The sequence below is a fragment of the Cnephaeus nilssonii genome (assembly GCF_951640355.1).
Source record: "Cnephaeus nilssonii genome assembly, chromosome: 2".
Taxonomy (NCBI): domain Eukaryota; kingdom Metazoa; phylum Chordata; class Mammalia; order Chiroptera; family Vespertilionidae; genus Cnephaeus; species Cnephaeus nilssonii.
The window spans coordinates 73,384,955-73,408,865 of NC_137073.1; the positions used below are offsets into that span (position 1 = coordinate 73,384,955).

The 23,911-nt window shown below is 37.0% G+C and overlaps 1 protein-coding gene across 2 annotated transcripts in view; it reads left to right on the forward strand.

The window, feature by feature from the left end:
• Positions 1–23,911, forward strand: part of AP3B1 (adaptor related protein complex 3 subunit beta 1) — a 191,721-nt gene that overhangs the window by 22,088 nt on the left and 145,722 nt on the right. For both annotated transcript variants that reach the window (XM_079798702.1, XM_079798703.1), the window contains exons 3-7: positions 153–227; positions 11,798–11,893; positions 12,500–12,660; positions 15,097–15,163; positions 23,618–23,800. In XM_079798702.1, the coding sequence (XP_079654828.1) occupies positions 153–227; positions 11,798–11,893; positions 12,500–12,660; positions 15,097–15,163; positions 23,618–23,800 (582 nt within the window). The remainder of the gene's footprint in view (positions 1–152; positions 228–11,797; positions 11,894–12,499; positions 12,661–15,096; positions 15,164–23,617; positions 23,801–23,911) is intronic.

Below are 23,911 nucleotides of genomic sequence, written 5' to 3' on the forward strand. Positions count from 1 at the left end.
CAAGATCTTTCTCCTATGAGATAAAAAGAACTGATCATTTTGCAGACAAGTAGATTATATACAACAATATTTTGACTTCCTACAAAGAGGGATACTAATTATGAATAATTTAGAAGAAGTTTCAGCCCTTATATTTTACTTTTATTCTTCAGATGATTGCAAAAGGGAAAAATGCATCTGAACTGTTTCCTGCTGTTGTGAAGAATGTGGCCAGTAAAAATATTGAGGTACTGTTTTGGTTCATAATTTTCATGATTTTCTTTTTAGGAAAAGAATAATATGCTTTCACTTACTTAATATGCACCATAAGATATTTAACTATCACTAGATTTTTGCTGATTCTGAGGAAGGTATGTTTACTTAGTAGGAAGTAGTAATATCTGTATAAAATTCAAAATGCCAGCACACATGCCTCCTATTTGTGCATTGTTAGCAACTGTGAGCATCAAGGAATATACCTGGTCCTCCTTTTGAGTCTGGGAAGTTTGGGAGAAGGAACAGTCTCCACTAAAGAATATTTTCAAGGACCTGGTGGCATTGGGGAAGATGTTTTAGGTGGACATAAATGGAGTATAACAGGTAGAAATTAAGGATATAGAAAGTTTTTTTCCCTTATAATCAAGTATTATTAATATCCTTAAAGTTATATCTCTTTGTTTTGTTTATGTATTCAGTAGGTATTTAGTCTGGGGTATACAGTGTACATCTTTAACTTATTACAGTTTACCACTAGGTACAATATACATCTTTAAGTTACCACAATCTATTTTCAGATGACATTATACACTACTCTTCCCCCTCCCTGCCCCTGTGGATGCCTGAAACCACAGATAGCACCAAATCCTATTTACACTGTATTTTTTTCTGTACATACATACCTATGTTAAAGTTTAATTAGGCACAGTAAGAGATTAATTGCAATAACTAATCCTAATATATAAAAACCCAGGGTCCGTAACATCCAAAACGACTGAAGGCTCGACTGGACTGCCTGCCACTGCAGGCGTTGTGATCCAGCACTGACTGCCGTGGGGGCGCAGATCAGGCCTGAAGAGGGGCCTGGAGAGAGAAGCAGGGTCTGATCCGTAGCCTCCATGGCAGCTGTTGATCAGCCCTTGCCTCTCTCTTTCTCTTGGGCCTGGCCAGCAGCCATGCCTCTCTTTCTCTTGGGCCTCCACTGGGGCTGCTGATCAGCCCTGCCTCTCTGATCAGGCCCATTGATAGGCCCAGAGATGCTGACTGGCATAGAAACCAACCAATCAGAACCAAATCTGGGTGAAGTGTGAGGAGCCAATGGGTGCCTAGGAGGCAGAGCTTTTGATGCTGACTGGCATAGAAACCGACGAATCAGAGCCAAATCTGGGTGAAGTGTGAGGAGCCAATGGCTGCCTAGGAGGCGTAGCTTTTGATGTTGACTGGCATAGAAACCGACCAATCAGGACCTAATCTGGGTGAAGTGCAAGGAGCCAATGGCTGCCTAGGAGGCAGAGCTTTTAACACTGACTGGCATAGAAACCAGCCAATCAGAACCTAATCTGGGTGAACTGCGAAGGTAGAACCTAAGGTGGGGGATGAGGAGGGGTTTTAAGGGCAACAGCTGTTTGGTGTAAGATGTAAGAAAGCGGTTCAATTTTTTAATGACCAGTTTGGCAGTATAGTGCATATGGCTGGCTATCAGTCCAGATATAGGGATTATGTATTTTTGTCTGCCAAGAGCATCTCCTCCTGATGAAAAAGGCCCCCTCCCCCCATTTAAGCAATCCTATCCTATATAACCTATCTATACTATGCTAATTAGACCAGATCGACCGTCCATCTTCTGGACATCCGACTTTTGGACAAAGCCATGGTGGTGGGGGCCAAGGCAGAGGCCATTAGGGGCAATCAGGCCAGCAGGGGAGGGCAGTTAGGGGCGATCAGGCCAGCAGGGGAGAGCAGTTGGGGGCGAGATCAGGCCGGCAAGGGAGGGCAGTTAGGGGTGATTAAGCAGGCAGAGGCAGTTGGGGGCAAGATCAGGCCATCTGGGGAGAGTAGTTGGGGGCGAGATTAGGCCAGCAGGAGAGGACAGTTGGGGCGATCAGGCAGGCAGGCAGAGGCAGTTAGGGGCGATCAGGCACGCAGGCAGAGAGGTTAGGGGCGATCAGGCTGGCAGGCAGAGGGGTTAGGGGCAATCAGGCAGGCAGGCAGAGGCAGTTAGGGGTGATCAGGCAGGCAGGCAGGTGAGCGGTTAGGAACCAGTGGTCCCAGATTGAGAGAGGGATGTTGACTGCCAGTTTAGACATCCCCCAAGGGGTCCCCGATTGGAGAGGGTGCAGGCTGGGCTGAGGGACACCACCCCCTTCCCCCGTGCACAAATTTCATGCACTGGGCCACTAGTAGTACATATAATAGAACAATGATAACAATATACTGTAATAAAAGTTAAGTGAATGGCTTTGGGGTTATTATTAAGTGAAATAAGGATTACTTGAACACAAGCACTGTTGTTGATACTTCAACAGTCAGTCTGGTAACTATGATGTGACTGCAGTATGCATAAGCTGGATAAAGGGATGATTTCACGTCCTGGGCAGAACTGAGTGGATCCGTGTGAGTGGATCTAGTTTTTCTTTGTTTGCTTAAGCTTTAATTATCATATCTAAGAAACCGATGTTAAATCCAAGGTCATGAAGATTTATACTTGTCTTTTTCCAAAGAATTTTATAGTTTTAGTTTTTATATAAAGGACTGCAATCCATTTTGAGTTCATTTTTGTGTATGGTGTTACCTGTTTTTTGTCACTATATTTTTGCTGTTCTAGAATTTCTTATATATCGAATTATACAGTACAATATGGAATCTCGTGTTTGACTTATTTTACTTAGGAAACTGATTCATCTATGCTGTTTTGTGTATTCACATTTTGTTTCTTTTTGCTGTAATCTGGATATCTCACAGTTGTAAAATTTATCAGTTGAAATAAAATTGGATTGAATTAAATGCTCTGTGTGGGCATATATTTTAACTTTACTTGTGTAAATATCTGGGAGTAGGTTTGTTGCATTTTCTGGGAGGTATATGTTTAATTTTTAGAAAATGGTGCAGTGGCTGTATGCATTCCAACCAGCAATATATGAAGAGCTCCAGCTGGTTTGCATCCATTCCAACACTGGATCTTGTTAGACTTTATGGTAACTTCATTGTGCTTTTAATTGCAACTTTCTGGATATTTGGTGATGTTCAGCATCTTTTAATGATCTTAATGGTCAGTCATATGTCTTCTTTTCTAAAATATTTGTTTGCCCCCTGTCCAGGGGGCTCAGTTGGTTGGAGCATCATCCCAAGCCTTTGGTTGGAGCATCATCCCAAGCACCAAAAGGTGGCAGGTTCGATTTCCGGTCAGGACATATAACTAGGTTGTCAGTGTGATTCCCAGTAGGGGCATGCACTGGAGGCAACTGGTCAGTGTTTCTCTCTCTCTCAAGAAAAATCAATAAAAAAATATCCTTAGGTGAGGATAAGCTTTTTAAAAAAATATTTGTTCAAGTCTTTAGCCTGTTTTTACTTTTTTGTCTTATTGAAGTGTAAGCATTCTTTATATATTCTGACACAAGCCATTTGTCAGATAGATGGTTGTTCACTATTATTTATTTTCTCCTGCTCTGTGGCTTTCCTTTTTGTTTTCTAATGTCTTTTAAAAGTCAAACATTTGATTTTGATAAAGTCCATTTTACTGATTTTTTTTCAGTGATAATTCAGGCCATTTTATGACCTGTTTAAGAAGTTTTTGCCTAACTTATTGTCACAAAGATTTCTCCTGTTTTTTTTTCTAAAAGTTTAATAGTTTTGCCCTAGCTGGTTTGGCTCAGTGGATAGAGCATTGGCCTGTGGACTGAAGGGTCCTGGGCTCGATTCTGGTCAAGGGCACATGCCTGGGTTTCAAGGTTGATCCCCACTAGGGGGCGTGCAGGAGGCAGCCAATCAATGATTCTCTTCATTGATTCTTCTATCTCTCTCTCCCTCTCCCTTCCTCTCTGCAATCAATAAAATATATATTAAACAATAAAAATAAAAGTTTACTAGTTTTCTCGATGACATTTAGATCTATGATCCATGTGATGGTGGGGTTTCCAAGATGCCCCACAGATTTGATGATTCATTGGGAAGATTCATAGGAATCAGGATGTGGTCGCACTCATAGTTATGATTGATTAAAGAAAGATACATAACAAAATCTGGTACTAAAAGAAATGCATAGGACGAAGTCTAGAGAAAACCAGATGCAAACTTCCAAGAATCCTTTTCTAGTGATTTTCCCAGTGACAATCAATTCTTTCAGCATCAGTTGTAATAAAATGTGTCAAGTGTTGTCTACTAGGAAAGCTCATTAGAGACTTAGTACCCAAGTCTTTCACTGAGGGTTGTTTATGTAAGCATTAACTGCTTAGCATATACCAAAATTCCAGACTCCCAGAAAGAGAGCAGATATTTAGCGCAAACCACATTGTTTGTGTGTAAACCACACTTATTAGTTAGGGAATGAGGGAATATCCCTAAAATTGAAATTCCCAGATACCAGTCAGGCCCAAATTGTAAGCAGACTTTCTGTGGTGTGAGGTAAGATTTGAGATCCCCCTCGCCCCCCAGCCCCCAGATACTGAGTTATTCTGGTATCATTTATTAAGAAGACTATATATTTTTCCCATTGAATTACCTTGCCATTTTTGTGAAAAATCCTTGATTATATTTTTGAACTTTTTTCTGTTTCATTGATCTATCTGTACGTCCTTATTTCTGAGCTCTTGGACTGTTCTGTCCTATAAGAGTATCTTACAAGCCTGGGGTCTTGAGCCATGGTATACCAGTTTGTCCAATCGTTTATACTAAACATGTGATTTATGGTGAAAATTTGCTTTCCTTCTATGCTCAGGAGCTTTAGTTACTAATGTCATAGATACTGATGACAGTGTATGTGCGTTAGGCGTACAGCACCTACGTGATCCCTAAAAAAAAAAGCCTGGACAATCTGTCTTACAAAGTTCTACTGGTGGTCAGCTCTTTATACATGGTTGTTTTTTTTTAATACTTTGTTGCTGAAGGAATTAAGCAGGTCTTAGGTGACTCCACTGGCAGAAGAGATCTTGGAAACTTGGACTTTTACCCCATATGCTGTTTGCTTTGGCTGATTTTACTTTTGCTCTAATGAACCATAACCCTGGGTATAACATCTTTCTGAGCCCTTTGAGTTCTTCTAGCAAATCATCAAGCCTTAAGATAGTCTTGTGGACTTCCAACACAGGACTATTTCCAATTTCTATTTCTTCTTGGATCTGTGTCGGTAATTTGTCATTCAAGGAATTTATTCATTTCATCTAGGTTGTCAATTTATTTGCATTAAGTTGTTAACATTCTCCAGTCTATGAGGACAAGGTAGCAGAGAGGTTAAATTATCTGACCAAGGTCATACAACTAGTATGTGGAACAGTAAGAGTCCAAAGCCAAGTAAGTTGGCTTCAGAACCAGTCTTAGACCATTCCCCTTTTAGAGCCATCCTTCCTGTTTGATTCCTTCCTCCTTTTTACACCTTAGTTCGACCTCTAATCAATATCTGGTATTAGCTGTCCTTTGGGAGATATCTGGCATTGGTATAAATTTTTTATGTTTTAAACTAGAGGCCCGGTGCACGAAATTCATGCACCAGGGGTGGGGTTTGTCCCTCAGCCCAGCCTGCACCCTCTCCAATCTGGGACATCCCTCTCACAATCCAGGACTGCTGGCTCCCAACTGCTCACCTGCCTGCCTTCCTGATTGCCCCTAACCACTTCTGCCTGCCAGCCTGATCACCCCCTAACCCAGTGGTTCTCAACCTTTCTAATGCCACGACCCTTTAATACAGTTCCTCATGTTGTGGTGACCCCTAACCATAAAATTATTTTCGTTGCTACTTCCTAACTGTAATTTTGCCACTGTTAATGAATTGTAATGTAAATATCTGCATTTTCCGATGGTCTTAGGCTCTACAGCAGCAGTTCTCAACCTGTGGGTCACGACCCACAGGTTGAAAACCGCTAGCAGGGTCGCCTAAGACCATCAGAAAACACAGATATTTACATTACGATTCATTAACAGTGGCAAAATTACAGTTAGGAAGTAGCAACGAAAATAATTTTATGGTTAGGGGTCACCACAACATGAGGAACTGTATTAAAGGGTCACGGCATTAGAAAGGTTGAGAACCAAAAAAAAAAAAAAAAAAAAAAAAAAAAAAGAAAGGTTGAGAACCACTGCCCTAACCACTCCCCTGCCAGCCTTTTTGCCCCTAACTGCCTTCCCCTGCAGGCCTGGGTCCCCCCCCCCCAATGCCCTTCCCTGCAGGTCCTGTTGCCCCCAACTTCCCTCCTCTGCCGGCCTGGTCACCCCTAACTGCCCTCCCCTGCAGGCTTGATCGCCCCCTACTGCTCTCCCTTGCAGGCCTGGTTCCTCCCCTGCTGGCCTGATCGCCCACAACTGCCCTCCCTTGCAGGCCTGGTCCCTCCCAACTGTCCTCCTTTGCTGGCCATCTTGTGGTGGCCATCTTGTGTCCACATGGGGGCAGCCATCTTGTGTGTTGGAGTGATGGTCAATTTGCATATTACTCTTTTATTAGATAGGATATGGGTAGAAATGACCAAGTTCTTAGAAATCTGTAGTCAATAAACTAGTTCTCCTTAAACTTGTAGTCTTCTTGTTGTAAACAGAAAATTCTGTATTAGTTATTGTTCATTCAAAGTTGTTTGTACTTTTCAGATAGTTATAATAGTTGAACTTTTCTATTTGTTCATTGTTTTAATTTACAATCAGATTCTGGTTTGTTGCATAATGTTTTGCAACAAAATGTCACTAGAAGCAAATTACTAGTCTTTTGTTTGAATTTCTTTTGTTATTGAAATACTTTGTTATTTTTGAAACGTGCTTAATCTTCTAATGTTGTCGGAAAATGACATAAGCTTCTTAAGAGGATTGATGTTTTATTGCTATCAAGTGCAAAATTCATTTTTATAAGTACCTGCTGCCTTAGACACACAGTTGAGCTATACGTCATCTGCCATTTGATGTTAAATGATGCCAAAAGTGACCTAGTAAGCAGTCGGTGGTTATAGTACAAAAATAATCAAAGGTTTAGTCAATAACTCATGAAGTTTGATGTACTAGTATTGATAAACTAATTAAACAGTTCTGCCTGTGTTCTTCCAGCCTACTGGGGCTCTGCTATGATTAGCTTTACAGCAAGGAGTGTTGTAACATTGAATGAAAGTAACTGATCAGAAAATGGTGTAGTCACGGAGCTTTAAGTACTCCCATTTCTGGTCACAGAATGGTTTCAGGGAAAGTAGGTTTTCTCTGCACACCTGCAGCCAGTCAGTGCATAGGCCTCTTGTGGTCAATATTGATTGATTCTTATAACAGAACTAGAACAAATTTAGTGTTTTGCAACCTTCTGTGATTTAATATTGTTATGCTTTTTGCTGTAACGGTCACAGAATCCTTCTGTAATAGTGGGTAATTATAGCAATACCTACTAGCTCAGCTGTGGTTCTGAATGTTTCAGTGTTGCCAATATAAACTTCTGGATATATTCTGGAGTTTATAATTCAGCTTTAAAAGTTGGCTATACCAGTTATTTGGTAAATAAAGGTGTTAACTAAGAAATCACAAGAGGATGAGGGAATGGGTGGACTCTAACCCATTCTTTGAAAACTTTCCAGAAAACTGTGGACTGAAGTCTGAATATAATTAGTTAGGAGAAAGAATATCCGAAGTCATTAATTTTTAAAAACCCTACAAGTTAAAGACTTTAGAGGCAATCTTTATAATACCTATCATTTCTTCACAGTATGTTGGTGTCCTCCTAAACATCTGAAAAGATATGAATTATAACCATTGGTGGTAAGTTAGACCCTAGATGTAGCTATCTATGAGAAATGTCTTAATTTTTTTTCAGTCTACCATTGGGCTGTGATGTTTCATTCAGCTGATAATTATTGAGCTCTTACAATATGCCAGGCATTGTGATAGGTACATTGATAGGTACTGGAAATATAGAGATAAATAAGGAATGATTTCTGTGCTAAGTAACCTTGTGTTCATTCCGAAGTTGATTTGAGAAACAATCTTACATAAATACATCTTGTGTATTAATTTGATATATTGAAATTGCTATATATAAATTAGTTAACCTGCAAATGTTAATTGCTTTTTGATCCTGTTGTAATCTTAGGAACTTTAAAATCTGGTTGGGGAGAAAATCATTGATACCTCAAACAATTAGATGAATGCTTCTTAAACTGTAATTTAAGAATTTTTAAAACATATTTTCATTTAAAAAAATCTAAAACATTGGGTATATTTTGGATCATTTGGTTGCCATCTTATATACTTTTATACACATAATTTTTGGAACCCATTTGTATTTTTGTGTAAGATCATTGGTTCTAAGGGATTATTTAAAGGGTTCATAAAAAAAAGGTTCATAGTCTTTCAGTGGCCTAAGTGGGTTAATAACATATGTAGATGTGAGATCATCTGGGTGAAACTGCCATTGATATATTGATTGGCATTCAGAGGTGTGGTTGTTTTTAGGAGTGAGTTTGTTCTTGATTGGCTAATGCTTAGAAGCAAGGAGCTGTAACAGATTGGTTGACTTGCAAAAGTTTGTTCATTTAGTGAGTTTTATTAATAACTAGAAGCCCGGTGCACGAAATTCGTGCACGGCGGGGGGTTGTCCCTCAGCCCAGCCTGTACCCTCTCCAATCTGGGACTCCTGGAGGGATGTCCGACTGCCCGTTTAGGCCTGATCCTGGTGGGATTGGGCCTAAACGGGCAGTCGGACATCCCTCTCACAATCCAGGACTGCTGGCTCCCAACTGCTTGCCTGCCTGCCTTCCTGATTGCCCCTAACCGCTTCTGCTGCCAGCCTGGTTGATGCTTAACTGCTCCCCTGCCAGCCTGTTTGCCCCCAACTTCCCTCCTCTGCCAGCCTGGTCACCCCTAACTGCCCTCTCCTGCAGGGTTGATCACCTCCAACTGCCCTCCCTTGCAAGCCTGGTCCCTCTCAACTGCCCTCCCTTGCAGGCTTGGTCCCTCTCAACTGCCCTCCCTTGCAGGCCAGGTGCCTCCCAACTGCCTTTTCCTGCTGGCCATCTTGTAGTGGCCATCTTGTGTCCACATGAGGGCAGGATCTTTGACCACATGGGGGCAGACATATTGTGTGTTGCAGTGATGATCAATCTGTATATTATTCTTTTATTAGATAGGATAGAGGCCTGGTGCACGGGTGGGGGCCAGCTGGTTTGCCCTGAGGGTGTCACAGATAAGGGTGGGGGTTCCCTTGGGGTGTGGGGCGGCCTGAGCGAGGGGCCTGTGGTGGTTTGCAGGCCGGTCACGCCCCCTGGCAACCCAAGGGGAGGCCCTGGTATCTGGAATTTATTTTCCTTCTACAATTGAAACTTTGTAGCCTGGAGCGGAGCCAAGCCTGCTGCCATTTCTGTGGCAGTTAATTCACCTTCTACAATTGAAACTTTGTAGCCTTAAGCGGAGGCTTGGCCTGGACAGGGTGTGCGGCAAGCTTTGCTTCCCCTGTTGCCGCCGGCAACCCTGGCCTGCTCTCTCAAGCTCCATTCTGCCGCCATTTGTTTGAATTTGTTTGAATTTGTTTACCTTCTATAATTGAAACTTTGTAGCTTGAGTGGAGGCTTAGGCCTGCAACCGCTATGGGAAAGCTTGGCTTGCTCTGTTACCTGGGAAACCTTGCTCTCTGTGGCTGTAGCCATCTTGGATGGGGGTTAATTTGCATACTCTCCCTGATTGGCTGGTGGGTGTGGCTTGGCTGGTGGGCGTGGCTTATGTAGCAGAGTGATGGTTAATTTGCATATTACCGTTTTATTAGAGAGGATAATGATGTAGAATGTATGCTCATTAAGTTTTCACTTGTGCTAATAAAATTTTAAAGAGCAGCAAAATAGGTCAGATTACAAATTAAGGTCTAAAATTATCTTAGGATGCCGTGACGGGTTGAATTTAAGTTGTTGAACATTTCTATAGGTAAATGTAAGATCTTGCCCTTCTTTTAAAAGAAAAAGAAAGAAAAAAATCCTCACCAGGACAGTTTTCAAGTGTGGCTTGATTTAGTCAGTAGAATATTTGGAAAAGGTGTGTTGTCGTAATTAAGAATTAGTTGTATCACTGGAAGCACCTCATCTGGAACAAAGTCTTAACTAGTTTGTTCTTAACCTTCATTTGTAGTTTAGAATGTCGTACTGAAAGAAATATAGACAAATTGGAGTGAGTTCAGAAGGGAGCAAAAGGATGGTCAAGGAACTCAAAAACTATGCTGTGTCAAGGGAAATTGGAGTGGGAAGAAAGGGAGGCCATGCAGTTGTCTTTAAAGTAGTCCAGATGAGTTAGTATGATATAAAATGTGGCCCAGTGTAGCACTGACTTTCCTTTTCAGCATCAATTCCAGCTATTTTTAACGACTTCTATTCATTTCTCATGCTCTCTGAGCATTCCATAAACTTTTAGGTATGTACTATACTGATATATAAGGAAATTAATCAGACAGTGGTATCTGAAGATATTTGAAATACAGGCTATGAACAGTGCCAGAAGGAGGCAATTGATGGATTTCAACTCAAATTCTAATTTTCATTTAATTTTTCTGTTTATCATAGTTTTGTTATAAAGCAATTAAATTGCCTTGAAAAACACTTTTCTGAACACACTTCCATCCTTTGGCATTTTTGTCACATGTTATTCTTACTGTGCTGAAGATATTATATAATATATATTGGGATGTGAATATTACCATAGAAATAGATTTGGAGCTTCAGCACCTTATGACAGATGAGGAAACATAATCTACCACACCATATAATTAGTAGGCAGAACCCAAGTTCTTTGTATTATTTGTATCCCTCATTTTGAAACTATTTTTGTAGTTCAGTTAATATTTGAATAGTCTTATTAGTTTTGCTCAAGGACGTTTTTTCCCCTTGAGAGGAAGAACACCTTGGTAGGATGTTATTATTATAGGTTGGATTATTAAAATTCCTATTTCACAAGCTTTTTCTGTTACCATTCATTATCCTATAATATATATAGGGTGGGGCAGAAGTAGGTTTACAGTTGTGAGTACACGAAACTGTGTAATTCTTGTATTACTATTTATTAATTATTGCATTATTTTCTATATGAAAACTATTTTAACCCACCCAGTATTCATCTTTATTTTATAATCTAAGCCATGACCAGGCTTATTTATTTATTTATTTATTTATTTATTTATTTATTTTTTTAATTACTTTATTGATTAAGGTATCACATATTTGTCATCAACCCCCTCCCCCCGTTCCCTTCCCAAACCCCCCCCACACGTAAGCCTCCCTCCCCCTGTTGTCCGTGATCACTGGTTAGGCTCATATGCAAGCACACAAGTCCTTTGGTTGATCTATCTCCCTTGTCCCCACCCTCTCCTACCTTCCCTCTGAGGTCTGACAGTCTGATCAATGCTGTTCTTGTTCTTCAGTCTGTGTTGTTCATCTTTTCCCCTAGATGAGTGAGCTCATGTGATACTAGGAATACACTTATAGGAACCGAAAATGAAACAAGCAATAATAGTTATGCTGAGTTTCTTTCTGGGCCAACAGTTCTTTTGAGTCCCGGTTTCTATGAGGGCTCAGTTATTTACTTCAAGAAAATTAAGAATGGATTTTGGTATAGAAAATACTGAATTTTCAATTTTCACTCTGGCTAGGATTAAATGATTTTTTTTTTTTAACAGATCAAGAAGTTAGTATATGTTTACCTGGTTCGATATGCTGAAGAACAGCAGGATCTGGCACTCTTGTCCATAAGTACTTTTCAGCGAGCTCTGAAGGTAAATAATAGAGTGAGCAGGCAAATAGCTACAAGGTTTCTGCACAGTTGAAGATGTGTCATTTAAAGAAGTGGAGCAATAATTCACTAAATGGCGCAGTAGTGTTTTGAAAGAGTTAAAAGGCCTCTCACAGTGCCTATTCAATACCCTTAGAAAATAATTTATATAACCAACTGGACCTTGCCCTGTATGTTTCAGTTTGTGTTTAGTATAATGATTATCATGCATCAGAGAACTCTTCATCATTATACTAACTAGTTGTTGAAAGTGTACAAAGAAGGAACATGACTTTTTAAAGTCAAAATTTATGACCTGTACCATTTTATTATTATGAAACTCAAAAACTTAGTATGTTTAGTAATAAATGATTAACAAGAATTATAATCATTACTTTTCTTATTAAACATTATTCAGAGAAATAAACATTTATTAATCCTTTTCTTTTTTTACCAATTTCCATATACTTATTATTTATTGTAAATTAAGTAGCTTTCCCCCTGCTATTTTTACATTGCACCCTATAAGCATCTATTAACTAAGTCATAAAGATGTCTTTGAAATACTGTAAACTTGAAATTTTGATGAATATTTTTGCATAATTTTTAGGACCCAAATCAGCTAATTCGTGCAAGTGCTTTGAGAGTTCTGTCAAGTATTAGAGTGCCAATTATTGTACCTATTATGATGCTCGCTATTAAGGAAGCTTCTGCTGATTTATCACCATATGTTAGGAAGAATGCAGCCCATGCAATACAAAAATTGTACAGGTAGGTGCCTTGTTAATAATGCCAAATATTTCTAATATTATATGAAATGCTCTATAATCTGTGGAGGCTTATTTTTTTTAGCTCTTTTAACTAATCAGTTCTTATACTAAGTAGTGATTTGAAGGAGTTAAAAGAGTGACTATGTTTTTCCCACCACAAAAATTCTTTAGACAACTTTGTTTAGGTTATAGAGACCCTACACAGGTTTTTACTTGTGAGCCTGTTAAGGCCTGTAATACTTTATAGATTTTATAACTTAAAAATAATCAGAATTTAAATTCTCATTTATATGGTCTACCTCTCATGTACACATACACATATATTACTAGAAAATTATTATTATTTTCAGTTTACTGTAGGGTAGGAATCCTAAGTATGTTATCTTCTCAACTCTGTTTCCCTTTCTTCATCTTTGGTCCTGCAGTTTCCTTCCTTGTCTGATTCTTTCTCAGAGATATTTTAGTAAATAATTTTTTAAATATAGCTCCATACCATATTTCTATGATACTTATTAAAATACCATACACTTCTTGCCCTAACCGGTTTGGCTCAGTGGATAGAGCGTCGGCCTTCGGACTCAAGGGTCCCAGGTTTGATTCCGGTCAAGGGCATGTACCTTGGTTGCGGGCACATCCCCAGTGGGGAGGGTGCAGGATGCAGCTGATCGATGTTTCTCTCTCATCGATGTTTCTAACTCTCTATCCCTCTCCCTTCCTCTCTGTAAAAAAATTAATAAAATATATTAAAAAAAATAAAAAAATAAAATAAAATACCATACACTTCTTGATCTCTGTGATAAACATATTGCTTAAGTAAAAATAATACTATCTGCAATAATTTGGTATTATTTTCTGTTACCATTAATTCCACAGGCTTTTGTCAATATTATTTTGGTTCCTGGTGTTGTGAAATACATATAAAATGTATGAAAAACGTAGATGTATTATCACACATTTGAGGAAAAAATCAAACATATGCTAAATAATTAAAGGCAGTCTATAATTGAATATGATATTAACATATGATATATATGTACATACAAAGGCACACTAACAATACCTGTAATAGGATAGGGCTCAGAGATTATCATATGGGGTTTCATAATGTAAAGATGTAATGAAATGGCATTAGTTGGGAAAGACTTCCTGGAGAAGGGAGACTGGGGCTGAAATTTGAAAGAATTAAAAGGTTTGAATGTTCAGATAATTATTATAGTAATAAACATAAAGATAAATATTCTATATAATAAAAGCCTAATATGCTAAGTGTCTGGTCTTCCGTTCAACCAATCAAAGCGTAATATGCTAATGATATGCAGAGGCTGCTCAATTGTTTGCTATGATGTGCTCTGACCACCAGGGGGCAGACAGTCAACCGGTCGACCAGTCACTATGACGTGCACTGACCATCAGGGGGCAGACGCTCCGACCGATAGGTTAGCTTGCTGCTGGGGTCCAGCTGATCAGGACAGAGCAAGATGGGCGGACATGCCCTGGAGCCCTCCCGCAGTCCCTCCCCGGCTGACCAACCTCCCATATCCCTCCCCAGCTTCGATTGTGCACTGGTGGGGTCCCTCGGCCTGGCCTGCATCCTCTTGCAATCAGGGCCCTTTTGGAGGATGTTGGAGAGCTGGTTTCAGCCTGATCCTGCAGGCATAAAAGGCTAATCTGCAAATCGACCAAATGGTGGAACAGCTGGTTGGTATGATGTGCACTGACCACCAGGGGGCAGACACTCAATGCAGGAGCTTCTCCCTGGTGGTCAGTGTGCTCCCACAGGGGGAGCGCCACTCAGCCAGAAGCCGGGCTCACAGCTGGCGAGCCCAGCGGGCAGCAGTGCTAAGGATGTCTGACTGATGGCTTCCAGATTGCGAGAGGTCACAGCCTGGCCTGAGGGATCCCCCCAGAGTGTACAAATTTCGTACACCGGGCCTCTAGTTAAAAAATAGAAACTAATTTTCTTAGGTTAATTGTCAAAGTTATATCATGCTTCTCACTCATTATCTTTTCTTGTTTATAAACTTGCAGAATAAGATTGAAATTCACTGTGACGGTTTAAAAGTTTATCATGGGGCTCCATTTTCTCTCTCCCCTTCAACTCTTACTCTTCTTCCCTTGGATTTACAGTCTAGTAGCTCACTACTGCCTGTTATTCCTCTACATAAAATGTTTTTATCTCATTACCATCTCTTGTTCCTCCTTCTGTCTCTTATCTGGAAAATTTCCTCCTTACTCCAGCTCTAAAGTCAGTTGTTTAAGCTTCCTCTGAGATGTCTCTTCCTTAAGAAACCCTCCACAACCCTCCTGTCTCCATTGTAATTCTCGCTTTCCCTTCCCTCTTTAAATGTTTCTCAATATTTTTGAAATGGTTAGTTTCATATAAAGTTAGAATTAAAGGAAAAAATTTAATGTATGTTCTTTTCTCTTTATGTTTTAGCCTTGATCCAGAGCAGAAGGAAATGTTAATTGAAGTTATTGAAAAACTTTTGAAGGATAAAAGCACAGTAAGTAATATATTCTTAAGTTCGAGTACAATTATACTTTATTTACACAGTATCATTTTACTGTTACATATTTGATGTAATTATTCTTATTGCTTTTTGAATTGTATAAAAGTAGAACATTACAATCCTTGAAGAATAAAAGTATCCACATAAAGGGAAGGATTGCATTTAAAATTATTTTTTAACAATAGAGTGGTGAAGGCCTGGGGTAGGCTAGAAGGGGTCAATGGAGGGAAAAGGAGACATACGTAATACTTTTAACAATAAAGATTAAAAAAAATATTTTGTTGGTTACATGTTTTTTCATCAGAATCTGAAGAAGAGCAAGTTGGTAAAAAAAAATCCTTTCTTTAATCTGTGGCTGAATTGTTAACTGCTTTTAGTGCCAAAGTTTTTATTTCAAGCAATGATTTATTAGAGTTTGTAAAGGCTGAATCACCTGGGAACAAATAATTACTTTAAAATAAAGTTTTAAAAAGCATTAGAGATATTGAAAAATTAGAGAAGTGTGTTTTAGTATTAGAATTTTTAAAAAATACTGAACATTTTCATATGTACAAGACTTATTGACTGGTAAGAATGATCTTACTGGCTAATATGAGTCATCTTTTAGGAATGGGCATAATTCTGCCTTCTTTCTTTTCCACTCCCATTCTTTGTATGTGGTGATAATGAGATCTAGGAATAGTGATGACTATTGGGTTCTGTGAGCTGACCTCTGGAGGAGCTGATATAATGGTTTCTTTGATGGAGGCTTCTGCACCCACCTATATGGCTCTACTATTGAGGAAAAGGCTGCCAGCTCATTTTAGGATAATATTAGCAGCTATCCAAATACAGTAGCTACTAGCCCCTTATAGCTATTGTTGATTGGTGTAGTGTATGATTTATTATGGAGAATATTCACTTTGCACTTGAGAAGAATGTGTATTCTGTTGTTGGGTGTAATGTTTTATGTTTGAGTGTTTTATGTCTGTTAGGCCTAATTAGTTTATAGTATTGTTCAAGTCTTCTGTTTCTTTGTTTGATTTTTCTGCCTGGTAGTTTTATCCATTATTGAAATTGGAGTATTGAAGTCTACTGGTATTATTGTAGAGCTGGCTATTTCTTTTTTTAATTCTGTCAGTATTCATATATTTAGGAGCTCTGATGTTTGGTGCATATATGTTTATAATTGTTTTTTTCTTTCTTTTGTCATTATAAAATGTCCATTTATCTCTAGTAATACTTTTTGTTTTAAACTCTATCTTGTCCATTGTAAGTACAGCCACTCCAGCTTTTTTATGGTAGCTGTTTACACGATACATCTTTTTCCTTGCTTTTACTGTCAACCTGTTGGTATTTTTAATTTAATGTGTGTCTCCTGTAGACAGCATATTGTTGGGTTTTGTTTTTTAATCCAGTTTTGAATATATGCCTTTTGCTTAGATTACTTAATCCATTCATATTTCATGTTATTATTGATATAGTTGAATTTAAAGCTATTTTACTTGTTTTTGGTTCTTCATTCCTTCTTTACTGCTTTGTTTTTACATTAAGTGAATATGTTCTGTTGAACATTTTAATTCCTTTAATGAGGTTTTCAATATATATTTTTAAAAATATTGTATTATACATGGGATTATGCTTGGAGGTTTTATTCCTAGGCCATCCAGCAAATTTATTTTAACCTATGATGTAGCAGGATCTTCATTGTATTTCTTCTATAATATTTGGTATAATTTAAGAGATAAACATGTATAGTTTTGTTTAATAAATAAATATATTTCAAAGAAAACAGAAAATCCTCAGGGTCAGCATGTTACTTAATGCAGACATATTATAGGCATTTCCTTTAGATTGACACAAGGCAAGGATGCCCACCTTCTCCACTACTATTAAAAATTGCACTGAAGGTGTAAGCCAATATAATTAGACAAGAAAAATTAGTCATAGGAATTAGAAAAAAGGAAGTACAACAACTTCTCTTTGCAGATAATATGATTCATTTTCTAGAATAAATCATGAAGAATAAAGAACAAAACTAAATCAAACAAAAAAAGAGCTCAGTAGAGAAGCAGGTTATAGAATTACCATACAGAAAATCAATAGCTTTCTTATATACCAATATAGCAATAGCTTTCTTATATACCAATATAGCAAGTTCAATTATATAATGATAAAGCAATTTCAGTTTATAATAGCATAAAAGTAAGACCAAGATAAAATGCAACCCTAAACCACTGCTTAACTCAGTTTTCTCCATCTCATTACTCCCCATAGAGGTACATTAGCAATTATGAAACAACACTTTCTCTGCATTCTGGAAAGGAGCTAATAACTAAATATAGTGTGGATAATGTGAGCCGCATTTCTTAATGTTGGGCACTTTGCAATTTAATCATCATGTCTGATTTTTTTTTTCTGTTTCTTACCTGTTTTCAATTAACTACTTTATTTTTGATGTCTCTTGTTCATTTCTGTTCTCTGTTTTTGAATTTCTGATTCATGTAATTTTTCTGTTCTCCAAATACTGCTTTGAGGGTGCTTATTAATTCATTTGGAGTGTTGTGTTTGTTTTCTTTTGCTTCATCATTGATTATTTTGTGGGTAATTTTCATCAGTTGAATTGTTTTGATTTTCTGTTTTTAGTAATTACAGATTACTTTAGCATCTTTACATTTTTTTTCTGAATAGGGTCGGTGATGTGAGTTTGAGGAACTTTGCAAAATTCTAGTATAAGAGCACTCTCTGTCAGAATAGCGGAATAACAGAATAGCAAAGTATGTTTTTTTAAAAAATTAGGTGGCTTGTTTTTGTTTGTTTTTTACTTTTTTATGGGAAGGGCATCCGTAGAAAGAGATATATGTCCTAAGATTATTTTGATTATTATTATTTTTTACTTCTAGGAGCCTGAATTTTTTCCTCTTTTTTTTTTTTTTTTTCTGTCACCTTACAGTTTCTATGGTGTTCCTTTTCCTTGACTTTTAAAAGCATCCTTCCTCATAATCTGCTTTGATCTACCAGGAATCATTTGCAGTATTTTCACACTTAGAGTTCTCTTTCTGCTGTTGCTATTAGTTACCTTTTATACCTACCACCAACTCCTATCTGCTTTGTTCTGGGCAGTTTTATCAGACTGAGATAGGTCTCTGTGAAGTTTTGTGACATAAGCATGAAAGATAACTCTGGGATTGAGGGCTGACTTTTCTACTTACATGTAATTTGAAGTTTGGAGATACTCTGTGTTTTAATTATACTTAGGACATAGGTTTACATTTTTAGTTTTTCTGGGTTTGGAATGGAAGATTCAGATCTACCTAGGTTTCAGTAGTATTTAAATTAGTTTTGAGAATGTTTTCTGATTCACCCCCCCCCTTTGTATGATTATAATCTCTTACAGATAGAATGAAAATATTCTTAGATCTATACAGATATTTATGGATCTTATCTTTGTTATTACTTTTGCTTGTTGTATGTAATACTTCATTGAAGGAAGACAGTTATATTTCTTCTTTCCCCCAAATTAATAATGTCAGCATTGACATTTAAAATCAATAAGAATTCTGCCCTGGCTGGTTTTGGTCAGTGGTTAGACATCAGCCCACAGACCATAGGGTTGTGGGTTCGATTCCCGGTCCAGGGCATGTTACCTGGGTTGCAGGTTCCCCAACCCCAGTAGGGATGCATGGAGGAGACAACTAATCGATGTGTCAATGCTCCTTTCTCTCTCCCCCTCCTCCCCTCTTTCTCTCCTTTCCACTCTCTGGAAATCAGTGGGAAAAATATCCTTGGGTGAGGATTAAAAAAAAAAAAAAAAAGAATTATAAATCAAGTTTGTTTAAAAATTTCCTAATTAAATGAACCAGGTCCAATTTATTTCCACATTGTGAAAAAGAATGTATTCGTTATCAACGGCTTCTTGGGATCATTATCATGATGACATTGCTGTTGCTGCTGATAAGTATAAACTTGAAAGGTGTTAATATATTTAAAATGTTTTCTTCATTTAACCTCTGTTAATTTTTAAAAAATATATATTTTTAATTGATTTCAGAGAGGATGGGAGAAGGAGAGAGAGATAAAAACATCTGTGATGAAAGAGAATCATTGATCGGCTGCCTCCTGCACGCCCCCCACTGGGGTTCGAGCACACAACCTAGGCATGTGCCCTGACTGGGAATTGAAACATAACCTCCTGGTTCATAGGCCAACATTCAACCACTTAGCCACGTCAGCCGGGCTGTTGCTTATTTTAGCCTAAGAAGATTTTCCTACAATTGAGACAAGTCTCCAAGAAAACTAGTTCTATAATTCTCACTTTAAGGAAAGGTGGAATATATACATATTAAAATATAATAGATTGGCTTTTCTCTTTTACTAGAGAAAGACCAATATTTGTCATATGACTAATTCTTTACTAAAAATAAATCATTTTGGGTTTAGGAATATAGTTATGGTAATATAACTGGAAGAACATGTTAGTGTTACTTACCTAACTATTGTTTGAATATATCTGTAAATTTTTAAAAACTATACTAGAAACTTCATAACTACAGTCAATGAAATTAAAAGGGAACATTTTATCTATATTCCCCAATCAATGGTTACAAGTTTTCTTTATATAATTTCTTCATTTTATATTCCTACATTTACCATTTTCATCCTATTTTCTCTAATTAACATATCCTGAACACTTCTTTACTACAAACCTTTCCTGATTTTCAGTTATAAATTCATTTTTTAAATTTGTAACACTTTTTTAATGCAGAAATCCATATTTGTTGAGCAAGTTAAGGATAGCAGCGGACGGTGTCTCTTATTTAGCACACCTCAAAAGCAGGCTGGTACTTAGTTGTTTTTCCTTCTACATTAATTTTAAAGAAATTCTTTTGATGGCATTTAACTTTCTAATAGAAAAGAATGTTACTTAGGAAGACAAATTTGATCCATGGCTACTGAAAAACTGAGTTGTTTATTTTTTTTCATGAGAAAGTTTCCACTTCTTAATTTAGCTACAAAATGATGTTTAATGAATATATTGTTCATAACTAAGCTGTGGGGATAAGACACCATTTTCTAAGTTATTGATTTAATGTTGGTAAAAGCCTCACTGTTGTGGGCAAAAAAAACCACACCTCTGAGTTTGTGCAGATGTTTTGTTGTGATAGATCTATTATCCAGCTATTAGAAGATAAATGACGGATCTTTCCCATTTTCCATGCCTCAAGAAAATTGAAATAAGAAGGGGAATATCATTTGGGCTGTATGATTAGGGCAGGTTGGATGGCCATTAATTTAAGAGAAGAAAATCTTGGCAGCATTGGCCAGCTTATACCATATTATCAATCAAACCTTGATGCACTTCTTGTGATGACCCAGCACTCTCAGGTTTTTGCAACGTTAATTAGAATTCATGACAAAATAGATGCAAGGAAACGTTTTGTACCCTTCATAATTTTATAGAAAATTTATTGTTATTAGTGGAACCATTTGCTTAGTGTGATTTTTTTCATTACCAGCTTGTCAACTAGCATAGATAATCTGGAGAAAATATGAACTCCATAGATGGGGTGTCACTTTTGTTGATGGTTCATGTAGTTTACCTTGGAGCACAGCTAATGGCTGAAGTTCATAGCAACAGCACAGAAAAACGTGGCAACCAAGGGAAGATAAATGAACCATGTTTATTGCTTTAATATAAAAAATACATAAATGGAAAACTGCATTTGAATTTGATGAGCTCATTGCTAGTTTTGTTGGAGTGATTTATTTTTCTCCTTATATAAACAGCTACTATTGACATAGTGGGATAGAAATTAACTGTCTTTTTTTGGGAAATGAATATTTTTGGTTTTAAAATCTAAGTAGATAATTTTATTTTAATTCTGGGAGTTTTATAGAGTATTGAACATTTAACAGACCCTAATTATTAATTCTTCTGGCAGTGTTTTAACCTAGGGTAAGTTAGTTAAAACCGTACAATGAAATATCTAAAATAGCCAGTTTTATTTTGCAAAGGTATCTTTTTTACATTCTTCCTAATTATTTATCTATTTCCTTAAACTTTATTTGTACTTACGTAATTATTTTCTTTCATTTTTCATGTTCTTTGTTAGTACTTAAGAATTATTTTGTATCTATAGTTCTTGGTTTAATAGATTTAATAACATGTGGTAGCTGATTTTTCTTTTAATTATTTGGTATCTACCAAACACTTTGAAAAAAAGATACTCTAGGCTTAGGCAAAATAACTTGATTTTACACAATTCTTAAATTTAAACTTTGTTGAATTATTATTTCAATTCCATGGATTATTTTATTCTAAGTGGTATTATTTATTTTTGTACTTGAACACCTTTTACCAATTGATACAGATATGCCTATGTATAAAACATATAAATATAGCTATATTTCACAATTACTAAGTCATTCTATAGTTTGATGCTATAAACTTATTGTTTTAAGAGATTTTAAAATGATATTAATTCTGCCCTTTTGAAATACGATTATCACAGAATTTAATTTTTAAAGATTTATGAAAAAGACATCAAAATGTAAAGTTGAAAACACTAACTTAACTCCCTTTCCATATCAATAGCAAATAGAAAATTATATGTATAATACAGTTTTATATAGTTCACACAAATAGTCAATTCTTTGCTTTTTCAATTGAGGTGTATACATGCTGAGACCAGCAGGCGCCAGTACATGGGCAGAGCTGGAGTCAATAAATGCAGCTTCACGTTTATGCTGATTGGTAATTCATAAAATCCCCACAGGACTGGAAACTTGTTTAGCATAATAGCAAGTCTATATTCTGAGCTGTTTTCTTTCAATTGTATTGTTGGTTGCATATTAATAAACTAAATGTCAGCCAAGTAGAGGGACAAACATTAAAAATATGAATATCATTGTATCTAATATTTTTCAAAAAGTACCGTTTCAGTATATTATTTCAGTAAGTTATATTTCTACTTAATTGTGTATTGTAAGTCATTGGGGAAATTTTAGACACTAAAATGAAGATCCCTAGTGTTTAGAAAGAATATGATATTAATTTATTTTTTCAAAATTGTTTTATATTGTTGGCTAACTATATATATATATATATACATATATATATATCAGTGGTACATATATAAAAGTATTTGTGTATCATATATTTTGCTTAGCTTGTATTTTTATACCAAAGAAATCTTTATTTCACCACTTTGCAAAAGTATGAGAATTCCAAAAACAGCATTTATGGTTCATTAATTGGTCTTAGAGATAGCTGCCTTTTGTTGGTAATTCATTATTTCAATTTAAGCACATAAGTGATAAAACTGTACTAAAATTATAGCCTGCATTTTCTTTGTAAATAAATTATATTGGTAAAAACAGGTGGATTAAAATGTATAAGATATGAAAGTGCTTTTGTTTCAAAAACATTTATGAATTTCTCATTCACAGTTTAAGATACATTCATTGTGAAATTATTGTCATTCTCATTGTAAACTGATATGACGTGGTCATGGTTATTGTCTCCTTTTCCCCCAATTGAATCCCCCCCCAAGCCATTCCCACCCCAGGCAAGCCCCCAACGACCCAGTGTCTGTGTCCATTGGTTATGCTAATATGCATGCATACAAGTCCTTTGGTTTCTCTCTAACCCACCCCCTTCCCTACCATTTGTCTCTGGATCTATTCTTGTTCATCAAATTATGTTGATCATTATATCCAACATATGAGTGAGATCATGTGATATTTATCTTTCTCTGACTGGCTTATTTCGCTTAGCATAATGCTCTTCAGTTTCATCCATACTGTTGCAAATGGCAAAAGTTCCTTCTTTTTTATAGCAGCACAGTATTCCATTGTGTAGATGTACCACAGTTTTTTAATCCACTCATCTGCTGATGGGCATTTAGGCTGTTTCCAAATCTTAGCTATTGTAAATTGTGCTGCTATGAACATAGGGGTGCATATATCTTTCTGATTGGTGTTTCTGGTTTCTTGGGATATGGTCCTAGAAGTGGGATTACTGGGTCAAATGGGAGTTCCATTTTTAGTTTTTTGAGGAAACTCCATACTGTTTTCCACAGTGGCTGCACCAGTCTGCATTCCCACCAGCAGTGCAGGAGGGTTCCTTTTTCTCCGCATCCTCGCCAGCACTTGTTGTTTGTTGATTTGTTGATGATTGCCATTCTGACAGGTGTGAGATGGTACCTCATTGTTGTTTTGATTTGCATCTCTCGGATGATTAGTAACTTTGAGCATGTTTTCATATGTCTCTGGGCCTTCTGTATGTCCTCTTTCGACAAGTGTCTATTTAGATCCTTTGCCCATTTTTTTGTAATCATTTATTATTAAGTGACTGAATATTTTAAACATTGATTGTCATAATACTGATTGCACCTCTGTAATGCCTGAGTAGAATCTTTGACAGTGGGAAACTTTTTTTTAATGAGTTACTATTTCTTTCTATTGCAGCTGGTAGCTGGCAGTGTTGTGATGGCTTTTGAAGAAGTATGCCCAGATAGAATAGATCTGATTCACAAGAATTACCGCAAGCTATGTAATTTACTAGTTGATGTAGAAGAGTGGGGACAGGTTGTCATAATCCACATGCTGACTCGATATGCTCGTACACAGTTTGTCAGTCCTTGGAAAGAGGTAAGTGTTGAGTAATCTTCCACTTACAAAATATACTAAGAAAATGGATGCGCTTTAAAAATGTGTATGAAAATTAAGAGTAGTAAGTTATAGAAATCTGTGTATTTAAGG